Source organism: Acomys russatus, chromosome 13 (assembly GCF_903995435.1).
Source record: "Acomys russatus chromosome 13, mAcoRus1.1, whole genome shotgun sequence".
In the NCBI taxonomy this organism is placed as follows: domain Eukaryota; kingdom Metazoa; phylum Chordata; class Mammalia; order Rodentia; family Muridae; genus Acomys; species Acomys russatus.
In genome coordinates, this window is record NC_067149.1 from 23,972,001 (window position 1) to 23,988,792 (window position 16,792).

General features: G+C 42.2%; 1 protein-coding gene across 1 annotated transcript in view; it reads right to left on the reverse strand.

Annotated features, from left to right (window-relative positions):
- The window catches only part of Suclg2 (succinate-CoA ligase GDP-forming subunit beta), a 259,745-nt gene that overhangs the window by 98,471 nt on the left and 144,482 nt on the right, over nt 1-16,792 (reverse strand). The window contains exons 7-9 of the mRNA XM_051154952.1: nt 16,322-16,418; nt 6,728-6,889; nt 2,483-2,625 (exon numbers count right to left, since the gene is read on the reverse strand). Coding sequence (XP_051010909.1) covers nt 2,483-2,625; nt 6,728-6,889; nt 16,322-16,418 — 402 coding nt within the window. The remainder of the gene's footprint in view (nt 1-2,482; nt 2,626-6,727; nt 6,890-16,321; nt 16,419-16,792) is intronic.

Genomic DNA, 16,792 nt, shown 5'->3' on the forward strand with positions numbered 1-16,792 from the left:
AGCTAGACCTAAACAACACAGGATGGGAGAGCCACTGGTGACCAGCTAGACCTATACAACACAGGCGGCATAGACCGATTTTTCGCCAATACCTTTGATGGATGAGTGGCTTAGATTGCAGAGGCTTTGCTATTTCTGGACAACACTGTAGAACTGACGAGAAGTAGCTAATGATATCTTAATAGTTGTTTTATGAATCAAAAGAAAAGAGTTAGCAAACTGTAAGGTAAATTACACTCAGAAAACACCTAGGCACAAGAAATACTGACAAGCACATTGGACATAAGGAACCAAACTGCATGTGCACCCAAACAGGCCTCTGCACTTTTTTTTTTTAATTGTGCACAATATAATGAAATCTTTATTCTGATTTTTCTCAGGGAACACAGTTGTGACAATAAGATTCTGATCAAAGTAATAACTAGTAGATTCATTAGCTACTAGGTTTTAAAACAGTTTTTATAATTTATTCACATTACATCCCAACTGTAATCCCCTTGCTCTTACGCTCTTGTTCCCATCCTTCTTCCCTCTTCTGCCCTATTTCCTTCCCCTACACCATCTGATCACAGCCTATCAGCTGTCTGGACAGCCTGCATCTTCTCCCTCTGTATCCCCACAGGGCATCTCCACCAAGCGTTGGTGATCAAACTGCCTGCACCAGAGTTCCTATGTGAGGCAGTGCCCCACTCTTCCCTCCCAGCCCCTTTCCTCATGTGGAGAATGAGCTGTGCATCGGCTACATCTGAACAGGGGCCTCGGTGCTCTGCTTGCAGTGTCCTTGGCACCATCAGTTTGTGCAGGGCCCCCCCCCCCGGGTCCGGATCCACCAGCCTTTCATAGTCTCCGTGTCAAGCTCCTGACACCCCTCTACCTTGTCCTTCCATCCCCAACTCTTTCACACAATTTGCAACAGTTTTGCCCAGAGTCCAGCTGTAAGTCCCAGTGTTTGTTCCAATCCCCGGCTGAGTGGAGTCTCTCAAAGGACATCTATGTTGAGCTAATATCCACTTATAAGTAAGTGAGTATATACCATGGTGTCTTTCTGAATCTGGGGTACCTCACTCAGGGTGATCATTTCTAGGTCTATCCATTTGCCTTCAAATTTTAAGATTCTTTGTTTTTGATAGCTGAATAGTATTCCATTGTGTAAATGTACCACAATTTCCTTATCCATTCTTTGGTTGAGGGCCAAAAGGGTTGTTTCCAGATTCTGGCCAATATGAATAAAGCTTCTATGTACATGGTTAAGCAAATGTCCTTGATATATGGTGGAGTATCTTCTGAGTATATGCCCAGGAGTGGTATAGCTGGGTCTTGATGTAGAATTATTGCCATTTTTCTGAGAAAGCACCAGGTTGCTTTCCAATGTGGTTGTACAAGTTTGTACCCCTACCAGCAATGGAGAAATGTTCCCCATTCTCCACATCCTCCCCAGCATGTGTTGTCACTGAGTTTTTGATCTTAGCATCTATGTACATCTTAATGAGAAGCTTTCACAAGAAGCAAGTGGTAATGCATATCTTGATAGGGGTGGGGGTCAATTCGGGTTTTGTTTTTATTTGTGATGGTCTAGATTTCTTATGCTTTCAAATAACAAACAAAAATGTAAATACCCTAATAATATTGGGTTAACAATTCTTGAATGAAGTTTAATACACATGGATACGACATACAGTCAGTCCCAAGTCCAGTTAGGAGAATTAAATGAAAATTATGAAATGTATACATTTTCAAAAAATAGAGACATTCTATATAAGAAGCAAGCCTAAGTCTGTTCCCCTGACGACCAAGAAAGGACAATTATAGCAAAGCAAAAAACTGACCAAGAACTCATTACACCTGCAGTACCCCTAACAGGAGACAGCAACACTACATTCCAGTCTGCTACACTATGTTAAAAAGAAAACGTTTAAACAAATAAACAGCAGAATTTAGGAAATGACATTAGTAATTTACTGCTTAATCTCTATGTTACAAACTGTTGCAATGAAGAATGGAGATCAAACCATATACAGAAAACAGTGAGGCTATTATTTCTTCTATACATTATTTACTATAATGCTATCCTATAATTGTTTACATGTCTAATAGTCTGGTAATATTTTTAGGGTCTTTTTTACAAAAGAAATGCGAGGCTGAATCCATAAGTCATATAAATATAGGATTAACAGCTCGGTGGCAATTACCCAAATACATGCTAATGAACAGCAGATCGCTGCTTGACGCACTGTCTTTTGTGTTCTATTCCACCTCCCAAGACGTTGTGGGCACAGTTTCTGAAATGAGACCCAGGAGCTGTTTAGAAGCCTTTAACCAAATTAAAGTCAAATTATCATGTACTGGAATGAATAGATAGCAGGATTTGTACCTGAGACTACAAAACATATGCTGGCTTCTTCATTCTTAGCAGCAGGTACCAAGTTACATCATCTGGAGCCCAGATGCTGAGCACTAGGCCCTCTTTACTAGAGAGAGTTACCTTGGGATCAGCTGTGAGCAGTTTGAATGCTTGGTAAACTTGGGCTTCCTTTACACCACCACCGAGGTCCAGGAAGTTAGCTGGCTTCCCTCCATTCAGGAAAATGATGTCACAAGTAGCCATGGCCAATCCAGCACCATTCACTGTGAAATGCAAATAGCTCATGACATAGGGTAGATTAATTAACATGGAAAGTGATATAGAAATACACAGGGCCAAATGACAGTCCTATCATTTCTAGGCTAATTTGTGTCCTGAATTGCAATTCAACACATAAACTCATAGTCATTTATGGTGAACAATCAAGATAAGTGTATCCAAAGAATAAACAAGAAGACAGGAATGCAAAGAAACCGTCACTGCTTGAAACAAAAAGGACTACTTAAGAAGAGGAACCAATGTGGCTGAGTTCTGAAAAGGCTCCATGGAGAAGAATGGGCAGAAATGCCATTCTAGAGCCCCGAGTCTATTTCTTCCCTTTTCGGGCATTCAAGCACCAATGTGGGTGTGGGAGTGTGTGGGTGTGAGTGTGGGGGTGTGGGTGTGGGAGTCTGGGGGTGTGTGGGTGTGAGTGTGGGTGTGTGTGTGGGTGTGAGTGTGTGGGTGTGGGAGTGTGTGGTTGTGAGTATGTGGGTGTGTGGGTGTGGGGGTGAGGGGGAATGACAGCTTTCCAGTGACACAGCAATTCCAGTGATACAGCTCCATTTACTAGGGAGAATGGCAGCTGCACAAACCTTGGAGAAATGGGTAGGGGGTTTTGGGGGTGAGTGTATATCATTGTTTGGACTGAGGTGCTAGGAATGCTTCATTTGCAAGGAGAGGAATTCCAAGTGCTAGCTGCACACGTCTTGGTCACTAGGCTATGTGACTACCTCAAGGATGGTAGAAGTGAGGGGTGGGGTTGGGAGGTGTGCCTACAAGACTGTGTATCTGAGCATGCAGGCAGAGAAGGTGGCAGGGAGGAAGCAGCAATTCTTACTCCAGTCCAGTTCCCCAATCTCACGGTTCACATGCCTCACATAGAAAGAATAAAGGCTGTGAGGAGTAGCTAGCTGTCCAAACAGCTTGACTTGAATGAAGAGTGATGCCGAGCTTGTTCCTTGGAGATGTTCTCTGAAGGTAAAACCTTTGGGGCTAACCCAACATTTACAGGTTCTGCTCTTTCTTCATTCACCTTTGGCAGGCAAGCATTTTTATATGATCTCATCAACAGAGACTCAAAAGACAAATAGAGCCAGCCCAGCCCAGCATCCCTTCATATTCCTTCTTCGTAAATGAGTGTAAGAAACTGGAGCATAGTGTTGAGGAATGGTCTGATGTGTTTTGATGCTAATTACTTCTTGCTGTCTCTGTGATCCACCTTTTGCTTAATAAAAAGCCATCACCAGGGCAGGGCAGGAGATTGGTCAGGCTAGGAGAGACAGGAACTCTGGGAAGAAGAAAGACTGCCAGAGGACAAAGGAGAGAGACCTGGAGGGAGAGGAGTAGGAGGCCGCCATGGGTTAGATGGAGGAAAAACACATGGCTGGCGGGGATGCAGAAGCAGGCCCAGATGAAGAACATTAGCAAATATTTGGGATTTTGGACGGGAGGTAACTTGATAGAAGTTATTGGATGCAAATGGAATGGGACTTAGGCAGGGATCCCATACCTGCCCCACTATGGAAAATAGTTTAGAGGATTGGTATCTGCCCTGCTCCAGGTGAACTAAGGCTATTTTAAAATATAACACGTGTCTGTGTCTTCATTGATCACTAACCGGGCCTACAGATAATACAGATAATTTAAAAAACAGCACGGGGGCACAGCACATCCCTGGGACCCTGGCACTCAGAAAGTTACAGTTGGACAAGCCTCAACTCAAGTCACCATGAGCTACACAGCAAGTAAGGGCCATAGCAGCCCGGGCACACAACACAACCCTTACACAAACCCGGGGCTGGAGAGATGTATTGCTCCGGCAGAGGATATGAATTAGGTTCCTAGCACACTGGCTCGGCTCCCAACCACCTGTAACTGAAGCCCCAAGAGAAATGACACCCTCCTCTGAACTCTGGGGGGCATTTGCCAGATGTATATACACATAATTAAAAGTAATTTTAAAAAGCAAAACCAAAACTTAATATATACTAACCTAATATTAAAACTAGAACAAAAGCAAGACAACTTGGGGGCCTTTCTTAAGGAAAAAATAGCATGTTAGCACTGAAATTACTGCCTTCTAGAGTTAACTTTTATTGAGCATTTACACTTTTTTGTTTCTTATGCTTAATTATAGAGAATTACTTTGCTCAGGTAACAGGAGGAAGCAGGTGCTGAAACTCAGCACACAACCCAAGGTAAAATAGCCTTTATTTTTTCTAGCCCTTGAATTTCCAGAGGCAAGCCTGTGAACAGTTACCACCTTAATTAAGGTAGGGGACATTAAAACAACAACAGGGAGTGGGGACTATATTCTGAGGTGGGCTAATATGTACCAAGGCCCATGCCTGACAAATAAAGTAAAAGATCGTTAAGCAGTGTGAAGTGTGTTAATCTGTTTGTGAGACACGCTTATACAGAAAAATCTGTACTTAATTTATTCTAAACACACCCCTTCCCAAATGCCTACAGATGCTGTGAGCACATTTACTTATTGCAATGAGGAGGGTGTAAGTGATCTGCACCATTCAGATAGCACTCCCCAACAAAGCTGGGGCTTTAGGTGTCAATTGTAATCGGATGCCATTTTCCATTGTATGGAACAGCAAACTGCTGAAGACTCTTCACTTCTTAATATAATGCTGCTGTTGTTTTAATGAGCAACAAATCTTTTTTATTTTAATTCCATTAAGATGAAGACCTCAGTTTCTAGTGCAGTGAATTCTTTCCAGCAGAAACACAGTCATGTGCAATTAAGCCGGAAGCACATAAAGCGTGAGCACCAGAAGCTGTGGACAGTGACTGAGGTCACATGGCCTCTGCAGACACAGCCCGTCTCAGCGGCATAGGCCATCTTCACTGAGCTAGATGACTGTGATGGGGCCCATTGTTTGCTTAATAAACTAGCATAACAAATTAAGTATTTTGGCAACTGGTTATCATCCAATCTGAAATGTTAGTGAAATGATTAGAATTTATGTCCTTTGCTCCTTCCTCATGTCCTAGTTAGCTTTAATTGTCAACGTGACAACTGAGAAGGGAGTCTCAACTGAGAGACTGTCGAGATCCGACTGGCTGGTGGGCAAGTGTGTGTGGAATTACTGACTTATGAGTGGCACAGGAGGGCCTACTGTGGATGTCACCATTCCCTGGGCAGGTGGTCCTGGGCTACATAAGAAGTAATAAATTACCAACTAAGCCTGCAGGCATAGTTTCCAGTTCAACTTCTTGCTCTCTTCCCCGAGTGACGGACTGTGGCCTGTAAGCCAAATAAACCCTTTCCTCCCCTAAGCTCCTTTTGGTCAGAGTGTTTTATCAGCCACAGAAAGGAATCTTAAACACCTGTAATAGCAATTCTGTTTCAGAATCCAGCTTTGCAACAGTTCCTCCTGGACAGATGCTGAATGCACGGGGGAAGTTGTGAGTTTTACTAAACAACGTTGAGATGCTTTAAATCAACGATTCTTTTTATAAGTGTATGCACATGTGCATGGGACTGTGCATGTGTGTGAATGTGAGTGTGCGTGTGTGTGCATGCATATATGTGTGTGGAGGCCAGAGGTTGGTGCGGGGTGTGTTTCACTGCTTCTTTATTTCATGTTTAAGACAGATCTCTCACTAACTCGAGATCACCAATTGGCTTGACTGGCAGGACAGCAACCCCTCAATCCAACTGTCTCCCATCAGCACAGAACTGTGGCTATCACCATGTGTCATCATGCCCAGCTTTTACGTGGGTGTGATGGACTCAAACTCATGTCTCCACGTTTGCACAGCAGGCACTTACCACTGAGCCTCTCTCCTGTCTCTCACTAGTTCTTATTTGGAGTTCTTTTGCATACCACAAACACCTGGACACATCTGGGCTCTTGCCTGCTTTGTTTCATTTCCACAATTACTGAACCTAATATCCTGGACAGCCCTCCAAGAGCAAAAGATTATCCAATCCAAAAGCTCAGCAGTGCCTGAGTTGAGAAACTGCTTTAAATCAGAGGAAACCGACTGCTTCCACTTGACACCATAAGAAAACAACTATTTTAACAGCTATTAGTAAACAGCATTTCAGAAACCCTATAACATTGCAGACTAAGCAGCAGCACTTACCGAAGCAGGCGATGTTCCCGTCTAGCCCTATGTACTTGAGATCATATCTGGCAGCTTCGTTTTCGATGGGCTCATTCTCTGATTTGTCATCCATAGCAAATATGTCCTTTTGTCGGAATTCAGCATTGTCATCAAAGTTTATCTTGGCATCAAAACAGACAACTAAACAAAGAGAAAAAGAGGCCATGTCTGAGCATCTCTTGGGATTCTATAACTGAGTTACTCAGGCCACAGGCACAGGAGCAAAGAAGGCTGGGATGCTAATTCTCTCACGCTACAGGCAGGGAAGCCACTGATGCTTTCTTGACCTTAGAACTTTTAGGCTACAGAGACGAACGCAACAAGGTCCCTATTCTGAGGGGACCTATACTCCAGCAGTGAGAACAGTGGTTCATATATCTCAGCCTCTGCTCTATAATACAGCAGAAAGGTCACGAGCTCCCACTGAAAGCTACAGGTTGGCACAACTTCATCACAGTGGTACCGGCATTACTTACAGTCAGTACTTAGCAGGAGAGCACTGCCTTTCCCTTTTATTCAGAAAGAAACAGGGTAATAATATCAACTCTTTCTCTTCTGTTTCCTGACATTCCATGAAAAAAATTGGATTTTATCAGCACTCTCTTACTACTCTAATAATTCAAGATTTAATAAAAGTATGCTGAGTCAGAGTACATGTCTTATAATTTGATCCCTAATTCTTCTGCCTTCAATATTAATTTAAATTGAATATATCTAAGGTGCCCAGCATGATGTTTTGACATACACATGTATTTTGAAATGAAAGTGCAGGAAACAAATTTACATATTTGCCTCTCACAGATTTTTTTCTTCCTTTCTGTCTAACTTTTTTGGGGTAAGAAAACATAAAATCTGCTCTTTGAACCATTCCTAAAATACAGTACTAACCCTGTAACATTGGTACGATGATATCTATTCATAGTGGGCCTCGCTTTCTCACTTGGGAAGAATAGGACGAGCAATCCCTAGTCTACAGACCAACTTAACCTTGCTATATGTCTTTGGTTTGGGCAGAACCATCTTATGACTTGTCATGTCTGTCAACGCCAAACTGCCAGACTTCAGTGCTACTGCAGTCTACACCCTCTGCTAGAGGCAGCTCTCCATATTGTACACAAACAGCCCTGCACACAGCAAAACTCACTCTGTGACAGAGTTGGGCCATAGAGCATCTTTGATTACAAGGCCGGCAAACAGGGCATTTGGAAAGATGGCTTTGGGAAAGAGGACAGCATCAGTGGTGTCTGGACTCCAACATGTTTATTATTCCCCTTGCAGTAGAAACGTGTGGACTGTGCCATTGTGCCACCACAGCATTCTCTAATTGAATCTGAGACATGAACAAGCAGATGTCTTTAGTCAACATTTACAGATGTTGTGCTGTTTCTTCGGGCTTTGCTGAAAAGCACTTCACTTTTGAAATGGGAGCCAACATTTCCCAGTACCTCACAGAAAAACAACGGCCATGCCCAGCTAATTTTACTTGCTTCCTAAGAAAAGAAAACAGTACTGCTTTATGTCACCCTGGACTCCCAGGAACCAGGAAGATTTCTTCTAGGTTCTCTTGCACATGGCGCAGAGCAGAGTAGACAGAACTGGTATATTAACATTCAAGAAGACTTGGCAGAAAAATAAACAGGCCAAAAATTACATATATGAGTCCTGGTTGACAATAGGAAATCGTACGTGGAAGCTGATACCTGCTTAAGTCCCCAGTCTTGCCACAAACTGCCCAACCACTGGCCAGGCTATGAACACATGGAGTGAATGAGTAATTATTTTCTACAATAGTGAAGTTGTAATGAAGGAATCCTGCAATTACCAAAGGAATTGGCCCGTGTTCTCCATTCCCTGCAAAGGCACTTTCTCAGCATTTAATGACCAGTATAATGATCAATAGAAAAGCAACTTCATTCTTGGCTTTCCACTGGGTTTATAAATACATTCTAATTAATTTATTAGTAATTTTAGCTCCTCCATTACTCACTGGCAAGATTACTTGTAAGTGACACCTTCGAAATGAATGGTCAAAGGCTATCAAATTGACTTTCTAAGTGAAGACTTGCAAATAAAAGAATTCTTGGTCAAGATCAATAAACCAGTAAATCAAAATAGTTCCAAGCTAAACTTTGCCCCTTATTACAAAGAATACAGTTGCAAGCTGCTCCAGTGAAAGGATAATTAATGGAGATGTATGCAAAGTTCAGAAGGCAGTCCCAACCAAATGCCTGCAAAGCCAGATTTTCAGAAGATTCTTTGTGTGTTATGATGCACATGCCAAGTGCATGCAAGAGCTTGTAATCTGGTGACCAGCTTGGGACCCAAACAGGTAATCCAGTGCTTGAAAAGAAGCACCTTGGGACCACAGGGAGCACCAACAGCGGCCCCTGTCCAGCTGCTCCCTGTCTGGAAACAGATCAATCTGTGCATTTCCAAGCACTCTGGGAAGCTAAAATTACTGCACAGTTGTGAAGTTAAGTATGCATATTTAAGTAGGCAGATCCAAGCTGGGCCTGGTGGGGTACACTGTGAACTCCATGCTCAGAAGGCTGAGTTAAGAGAATTTCAAGTTACAAGCCAGTGTGGCTTATGCATGCTCAGTCCCCTTCCCTCCCTCCCTCCCTCTCTCCCTCATATACTTTGGTCTGTTCAGTTATTTCTATATGACTATAAGAACATAGCTGACGGAAATAACTTGAGGAAAGATGTGTTTTCCCCAGAGATTTCAGTCTACCCTTGTGGCCAGGTGTGGCTGACCTGCTGGGCTGTGGCAGTTGAAGAGTATGGCAGTATCCGGCCATAAAGTGGACCAGGAGGTAAAGAAAGTGCATAAGAAAACAGGTATGGATATAAGCTTCAAAATTCTACTTCTTAGTGAATTATTTCAGGCAACTCTGCCCCATGTCTCAAAAGTCCCCAGAGCCAGGGCCTTTAAAGTGGCTTTGCAATATAGGTGGAGACCTGGTGTTAAAAATTGAGGTGGGAGGCTTAAATCATAGAGACAGCAGTTTTCAACACCAATTCTTGGCACAGAGATCCTAAAACTCTTGAACTTCGTAAGCAATGGGCTAATGGGCAGGCCTCTGGCTCTGATACTTGGCCTGTGGCTCTCTTCTCGACACAGAGCTCTACACACCTTGGACTTTCCTTGAAGCAATTTAGAAATGTTGTATCTGACAACAGTAGAAAGTGTTTCCCTGAATGCCATATGCCATGAGAACAAATAACCAGAGCTGAAGAGCAGGTGTGAGAACCCTCAAGTAAGCTGGCTGGTCAAAAGTACCCAGACTAGAGTTGCACTTGGCATCAATGGAGAGCATTGGTCTTATGAGACAGAGGCCTTAATATGGGACTCTGACTCTCACCAGAGGCATACAGTGTCAGAACTGAATTGAATAATAAGACATCTAGCTGTTGTCAGAGAAATGGTCACAGAAGTGGTCTCTGCTGAGTCTAGTAGGAGAAAAGACCATTACACAGATTTCAAGGAGACAGATCCAGTCCTGCACTGCCCAAGCCACTAGCCCTCGGCACACAGCTTCTCTTAATCTCAGAGCCCTTGTCTGTAACAAGATCAGAGTTGCTGGTACTGTGTGGTGTTGGTGGGAAGAGAAGCTGTGCATGGCGCCCAGCCTTGCTGTGAAACACGGTTACTAAGATGGTACTTTCTGCATGCTTATAGCCTCCCATTGTTTTAGCTCAGTTTACAGAACCCTCTTCTCACCTCTAGAAATTACCATAGTCTGTCTCATTCCCTAAACAGCCCTAGACTTCTACTTAGAGTAGACATAAATGAATGTCTACTGGACTTTAAGTGTGTACAGGCTACCTGTTGTACTTGCTCGCTGTCATCTGAACACAGGAGAACTGTCTCAAAGCAAGAATTTTAATGCCTAGCCTTTTCACCAGTATAACTGTCAGGGAAGGCAAGTTTTAGCTAAAGAACGTGAGATTTGTGATGAGCCTCAGATTATCCCACATCCTTACATGTGATGGCCACAGTGGCGAAAGACATAAAAGTGCCACATGGGCATCTGCATCGGGGTGGCAAATTATGTCTCTCAAGCCAGCTGTTTTTGTATATGCACGTGTGTACATTTGCATATTGTGGGGCCTTCTTCTGAGGACAAGAGCAGAGGCAGTGACTGCAGTGCAGACTGCCAGGTCACAAGCCCCCATGTGTTTACTGACACTTGATAGCAATCTCTATGTAGACATACTTCTCACCACATCTGTATCTTGTTTCAGCCAACAGGTAACCACCCACAGCTATAACATCCTTAAGCAGCAAAGAAGATACTTAGCTTAAGTATGTCCTACTATCAGGAAGACCAAAAAAAAAGTGCAAAATAAAAGCTACACAAAAAGGAGAGATTAACCCTTGCACACTGATGGACTCTTTACATGACTATTACATGTACATACAGAGCTGACATGTTACAGACGGACTCATGTCTAGGTCAACGTCAGGGCAATGAAATCAACTCGCTGCGTTTGCTCAGACCTTAGCTTTCTCAATTAATTCAGCAGCAAACAGCTCTGATAAAAATGCATTTTCAGGTTGGAGCTAAGCTGAGACATCACGAATTTCAGTGTCACATAACTGAAACCTCAATTCTATAGAAAATTCATCTTGAACAAACACCAATCTGTGTACAAAGTAGGAGAAAAAGCACACCTATTAATATTCATAAAACAATTTTCACCATCAAAAACATATTGTTACATGGTTGATAGATTATACAAATGAATTTTCCTTCTGAACGAATATCAAAGAGAGCTGAGGTACTTAGATTCACAGGGCGCTTGTGCTGCTTTGTTTGGTGGTGTGGGATTTGGCGAGCTGCTAATTTAGCCACCTCGATGGATGGAGACCATGACTGGCAGTGAGAGGCCTTTGACCCCAGAGCTTCAGCAGAACAATGCTCCGTGGAGTTCAACAAAAGAAAAAAAAAATGCATTTCAGTAGGCAGACACACACATAAAAGGAACAGAAAAACAGCAGGAAGTACGACTGTCATAATTAGTTTGGAAAATAATCTGTCTTGAAGCAATGTGCTATGTTTGATTTGTGATAAATAACCATAATGTGCTATTCAAATGTGCCTTGCCAAGCCAGCTCTAAAACGCTGATGCTTTAAAAGGAGCCCGGCTTTCCATTAAATATTGATGCTGCAAGAGTTGTATACTTTTTACAACTTTTCTCCAGTTGCTATGAAGAAAAAATAGATATGAGGCAAGGTGGGGTGGGGGAGGTATGGAACCGAAAATGATCATGAAAATTGAGTCTTGTTACAACGGAGACACAGAGGACATCTGCCAACATGGGCTCTTGCGAATAGGAAGCAACAGGGGCTTATTTAGGGAAATCTGAAGACAGGAGGGAATCTGCTATACAGGTCAGCTTTGGATCACCCAGCCTTAATTCTGAAGGAATCTGGGTCACACAGTCACTGCTCTAAGTGGCCCTCACCTCTTCAGTGGAGGCTTCTTCAGATGATGCTGAGTAGTAGTTGGGATTCATTTGCAATCTCAGGGCATATTGGGGAGACCATTTATGTGCTGTAGGATGGCTGGCAGCCCCCCCACATTTACCACACAAGCGTTAAAAGCACAACTGCAAAGTTGAGACAAATTCCTGATGAATGTCTCCTGGGGGATAAGGTACTTACCACTTGTTTAAAGACCCAAAAAGTAATCTGTTTGTGATTAAAGACAGAGGGAAGAATAAAGAAAACATGATGCAGAATCCATGAGTGGGTTTTGCAAAATAATAATAAATTTGCAATATTAGAAAACTGAATAAATGGATAAAAGAATAGGCAGCCAGCAACATAAATAATATAAGAAAAAAGCTGTTCTCATGTGGCTACAGATTTACTTAATTAATTTGGTGCTACAATTCCATCAGGAAAGAAAGTACTTAATTTCTCTTTAATTACTGAAGCAACAACTGACTTTTGTTTCAATAAAAGCTCAGTTATTCCTGTAGATGTATTTTCACTTTATTGCTCTATTTTTCAATAGGAAATGGCCTTTCTGCTAAACCGTGTGAGCACTGACCAATGACTGGTCTAGACTGGACATGAGATGAAACAAGGCTAAGGAGAACCAGATGAAGGGCTTTCTATGGCTGGTGGAATTGTAAAGACTTGAGCACCATCTTTGCCGCCAGCACAGAGAGCCTGCCCGAGCTAGAACAACTCCGAGAAAGGAAGGCTGTTCGATTCCTTCCGCTCAGGAAGTAGATGGCAAGAGAGAAGCCTCTTTCTTTACACACCGCAAAACAATCTCCATCTTGCACTCCCCTGTTAAGTGAGTGTGTAAAAGAATTAATCCATCTAGGAGTTGGTAAACAAAACTTAAGCCAAGGTTAGTAGGGTTTTATAGGTCACTAGCAACCATTATAGTTCTAGCAAGAAGTCATTAAACCACAATAAAACTCAGTGTCAAATTACCCTGTGAGTAAGGCCATTAAGCACACTGGAAGGAATCCTTAGATTGCAGTGCTTTCATGTCTTTCTCATGGGTGACTCAGCAGCTCTGATGTTAATGACGGTCACTGGTCACTGCTTTTCACTCAACAGAACATGGTGAAGGTAGATGAACAATAAAGTGATTTTTTTTTTTTTTTAAAAAGTTCCTCGGTAAGCAATGGGACACGGAGGAAAGTCTCTTACAGAGAGATGGCACAATGGCTAGCTTTTAAGACAAAATGTCTCTGTGAAATTTAACTTTTGGCATTCTTAGGCCTCCAAATTATGAGAGCAATAAGCAAATCAATGTTTTCATGTGAAATGTTCTGTTAGTCACCTAAATGGAAATTATTTAAGCAGCTAGATTATCAACATTGCTAAGACATAAATGACTGCACTAATAGCTCCTAAACAGAATCATGACAATGATAAAGACCCAACTTACACAACTGCTCATTCATTAATCACCATTTCCTAATTGGGTTTAATTTGACTACTGCTCATCAGAGTTATAAACCAATACTCTCATTTAATTTGACTATTATTCAATAGCCATACTTTTATGGTACGATGAACAAATTAATAGCTAAAGATAATTTTGGTCTTTAAAATATCATGTAAGACTTCTGCTTTAATGAACTATACATACAGAATGTGCTTCATGATGATTCCTTAAAAATATTTAAGAATGTTTCCTGTTCTTATTAATTAAAAAGCAAACCTTAGCCTTTGTAAAGTCTGTGAACACCTTACAAGAGAGGTTCCTGTGCACCACTCCCCACCTTACAGCTGGATCACAGGGGTGTACTCCCACAGAACCGCTACCACACTCCATAGGAAGCTGTCTTCTCTCCTCTCTTCATGCCCTTGCGAGTGTGTTTAGCTGCATGCACATGATCACATATACATGCAGAGGTCAGAGACAACCTCAGGTTTCTCTCCTTCAGGGTCATCCACTTAATTTCTGAGCCAGAGTCTCTGAATACCCTGGAACTTGACAAGTAGCTCAGTGAGCCCCAGGGATGCTTTTTCTTTACTGAGTTCTATGAACAAATTTTATCTTTCTGCTTACAAGGAGAGAGCTTTCCGGATGGGTCCATCCTGCCAGCCCTCTGCTTTCCTTCAGACGTGGTCTTGTGTTACACCCCATGATGCTCTGGACTCATGACTCTCCTGTGGCTGGGATTACTGACCAGCACAACCTTGCTTGGCTCAACACACTACTTTTAAGAGCCTTTATAGTAAATCCATATAGCAAACCTCATGCCTTGAGTATCAGCCTTCAGTTCTTTAGAACACTGTGCAGTGCCCATGTTACTTGTGTTCTTACAACTTGGGACTACTTCTAGGTCACTCTAACAAGGATGCTAGCTTAAAAGAGAGCAACCAGAGCAAACACACACAGGCAGATTACTCTAGATGGTCTGGCATGATGGAAAACCATGCACACTGAGTTGACAGGCAAGGACCCCTGCCCCATCTTGCAGATCTAGCTGTCCATGGGTCATGCTGACTGCCTGGTCTTCTCAATGGTGGGAATAATGACTATTACTTTTGCAAGGCTGTTTGTGAAAGTCTAACATAGTCCCTGGAATAGAAGTTAAACAGTTACCACTCCCCCCCCCCCTTCCTCCTCCTTATATACAATACTGATGGGTTTACAACCACAGCAATTAAAACATATTTTGAGGAGCTGGAGAAAAGGCTCTCTGGTTAAGAAAACTTGCTGCCCTTGCAGAGGACCCAGGTATGGTTCCTTACACCCACATGAGGTGGCTCACAAAGGCCTGTAACTCCAGCTCCAGAGGAACCAATGGGCATGCAATTATAGCTTCCATGGGCTCTTGAAGGCACGTGGAACACATGCATTCATTCAGGAACTCAGACATATGAAATAAATCTTCTTAAAAAATGAAGTATAAGCAAACATAATTTGAATACACACAACCTAGTACAGATTCCACCTGGAAGTTAGTTATCCATGCAATACTGTATCTTCGGTGACTTCACTTGCCATTAGCTGGACACTATAGGTTTCCTGGACAACTCTTATACTGATTAGGATGAGCAATGTCCTTCCATGAATGTGAGGAAAAGACCCATTTTGTGTCTCAATCGGATGCATAACAAGCTCACTGGTCTATAATCTAGGTACTATTTTTACTAATTTGATTATTAATAATAAAAGTGTTCTTTTTTTAAATCTGAAGCATAGATGAGCACAGATCTGTCATCAGCATATGACAGATGCAGAATCTGAATTTGTCCAGAGGTCTCTCTAAGTTCCAAAAATAAGATCTTTTAGGTTTTCTGAATTTGACTGCAAAACCTCTACTAAGGAAAAACACATTGGTTCCCACAGTGAAAATACACATGTTCAGCCCTGCATAGTCAGTGTTCACAATGTATGGAAAAGTCAAAGTTTGTGGTGCTTAACCTCTGGCTTGAACTATTCTATCTATCTGCCGTCCCACTCCTCAAAACTGCTCCAAGAAGTTCTAAGCTTCTGCTATGAATGCTTCTGCATTCAAGACATCCTGAAGCGGTGGCATTTGCTGAGGCACACAACAGTAGCACAGGTATTGCTAGAAGAAAAATCATCCCATTACTACCTCCCACCTAAAGTAAATAAAGCAAGTGTGTTAACTATAGAGCAATAGGAATTTCTCCAAGATGGTGGATGTCTCATTCAGGACACAAGGTGAAACCGCGCATAGAGTTTGCAAATTGAAGACGTTTGAGTTCAGCTAAAAAGCTGGTGCAATTATTAAACCCAAGTCTCGTGATACAGTCTCACACTCCTATCAGCAGCAAGTGCTGAAGAATGAAGGCTCTGAAAAATGACTACATGCAAGGACAGAAGGCGGTTAAGTCAGAAGGGAAGGAGCTCTCTGGGAGGCTTGGCATCGGCCTCTTAACAAACCCCCGTGCTGAAACACTGAACAGCATCATGGGAGCATTTGAAACGAACAGAATTTCAATTACTGAAAGAAATGAACGCAAACTAGTGCTGTTGTTGCAGATCTTTCTGCAAGTTAATTTACAGTTTATATGCATAAAAGTTCATTTGTGTTTCTTGCTCTCTGTTGTTTGTTACCTTGTCCTTCCGGAGTTTCACCAAAGGGGTTCACTTCCACCTGAGTGGCGTCAATCTTCAGGAAGAGATGGTACAGCTTTTTAATCTGATCTGCAGCCTGAGTGATGAAGTGAGATGGAATTACACCCAAGCAATACAAGAAAGTTTATTTTGCTCCATTAACGAAATCTTAAAAATAGCAAATTACATCTTTATTTTCAGTTAGGTTTTCTGAAGGGAAAATCTGAAAACCATAATTATTTTAATTTCCACGGCTATTCATTAGAAGAGACTGCACAACTTTCCTCCAGACACTGAGAGACCATTATCAAGAAAACAAAATATTTTCTGTGCAGCCTAAGAGTGCTATTAATCCTTTTGTAAATTATCATGTCCCTATTAGTCATGTTAGACTGCAGTATAAGCTACAATTACTAATACAAACAGGCCCCATTTAAGCAAAAAGGTAAACAGGCTTTTGAGAGTTTATAA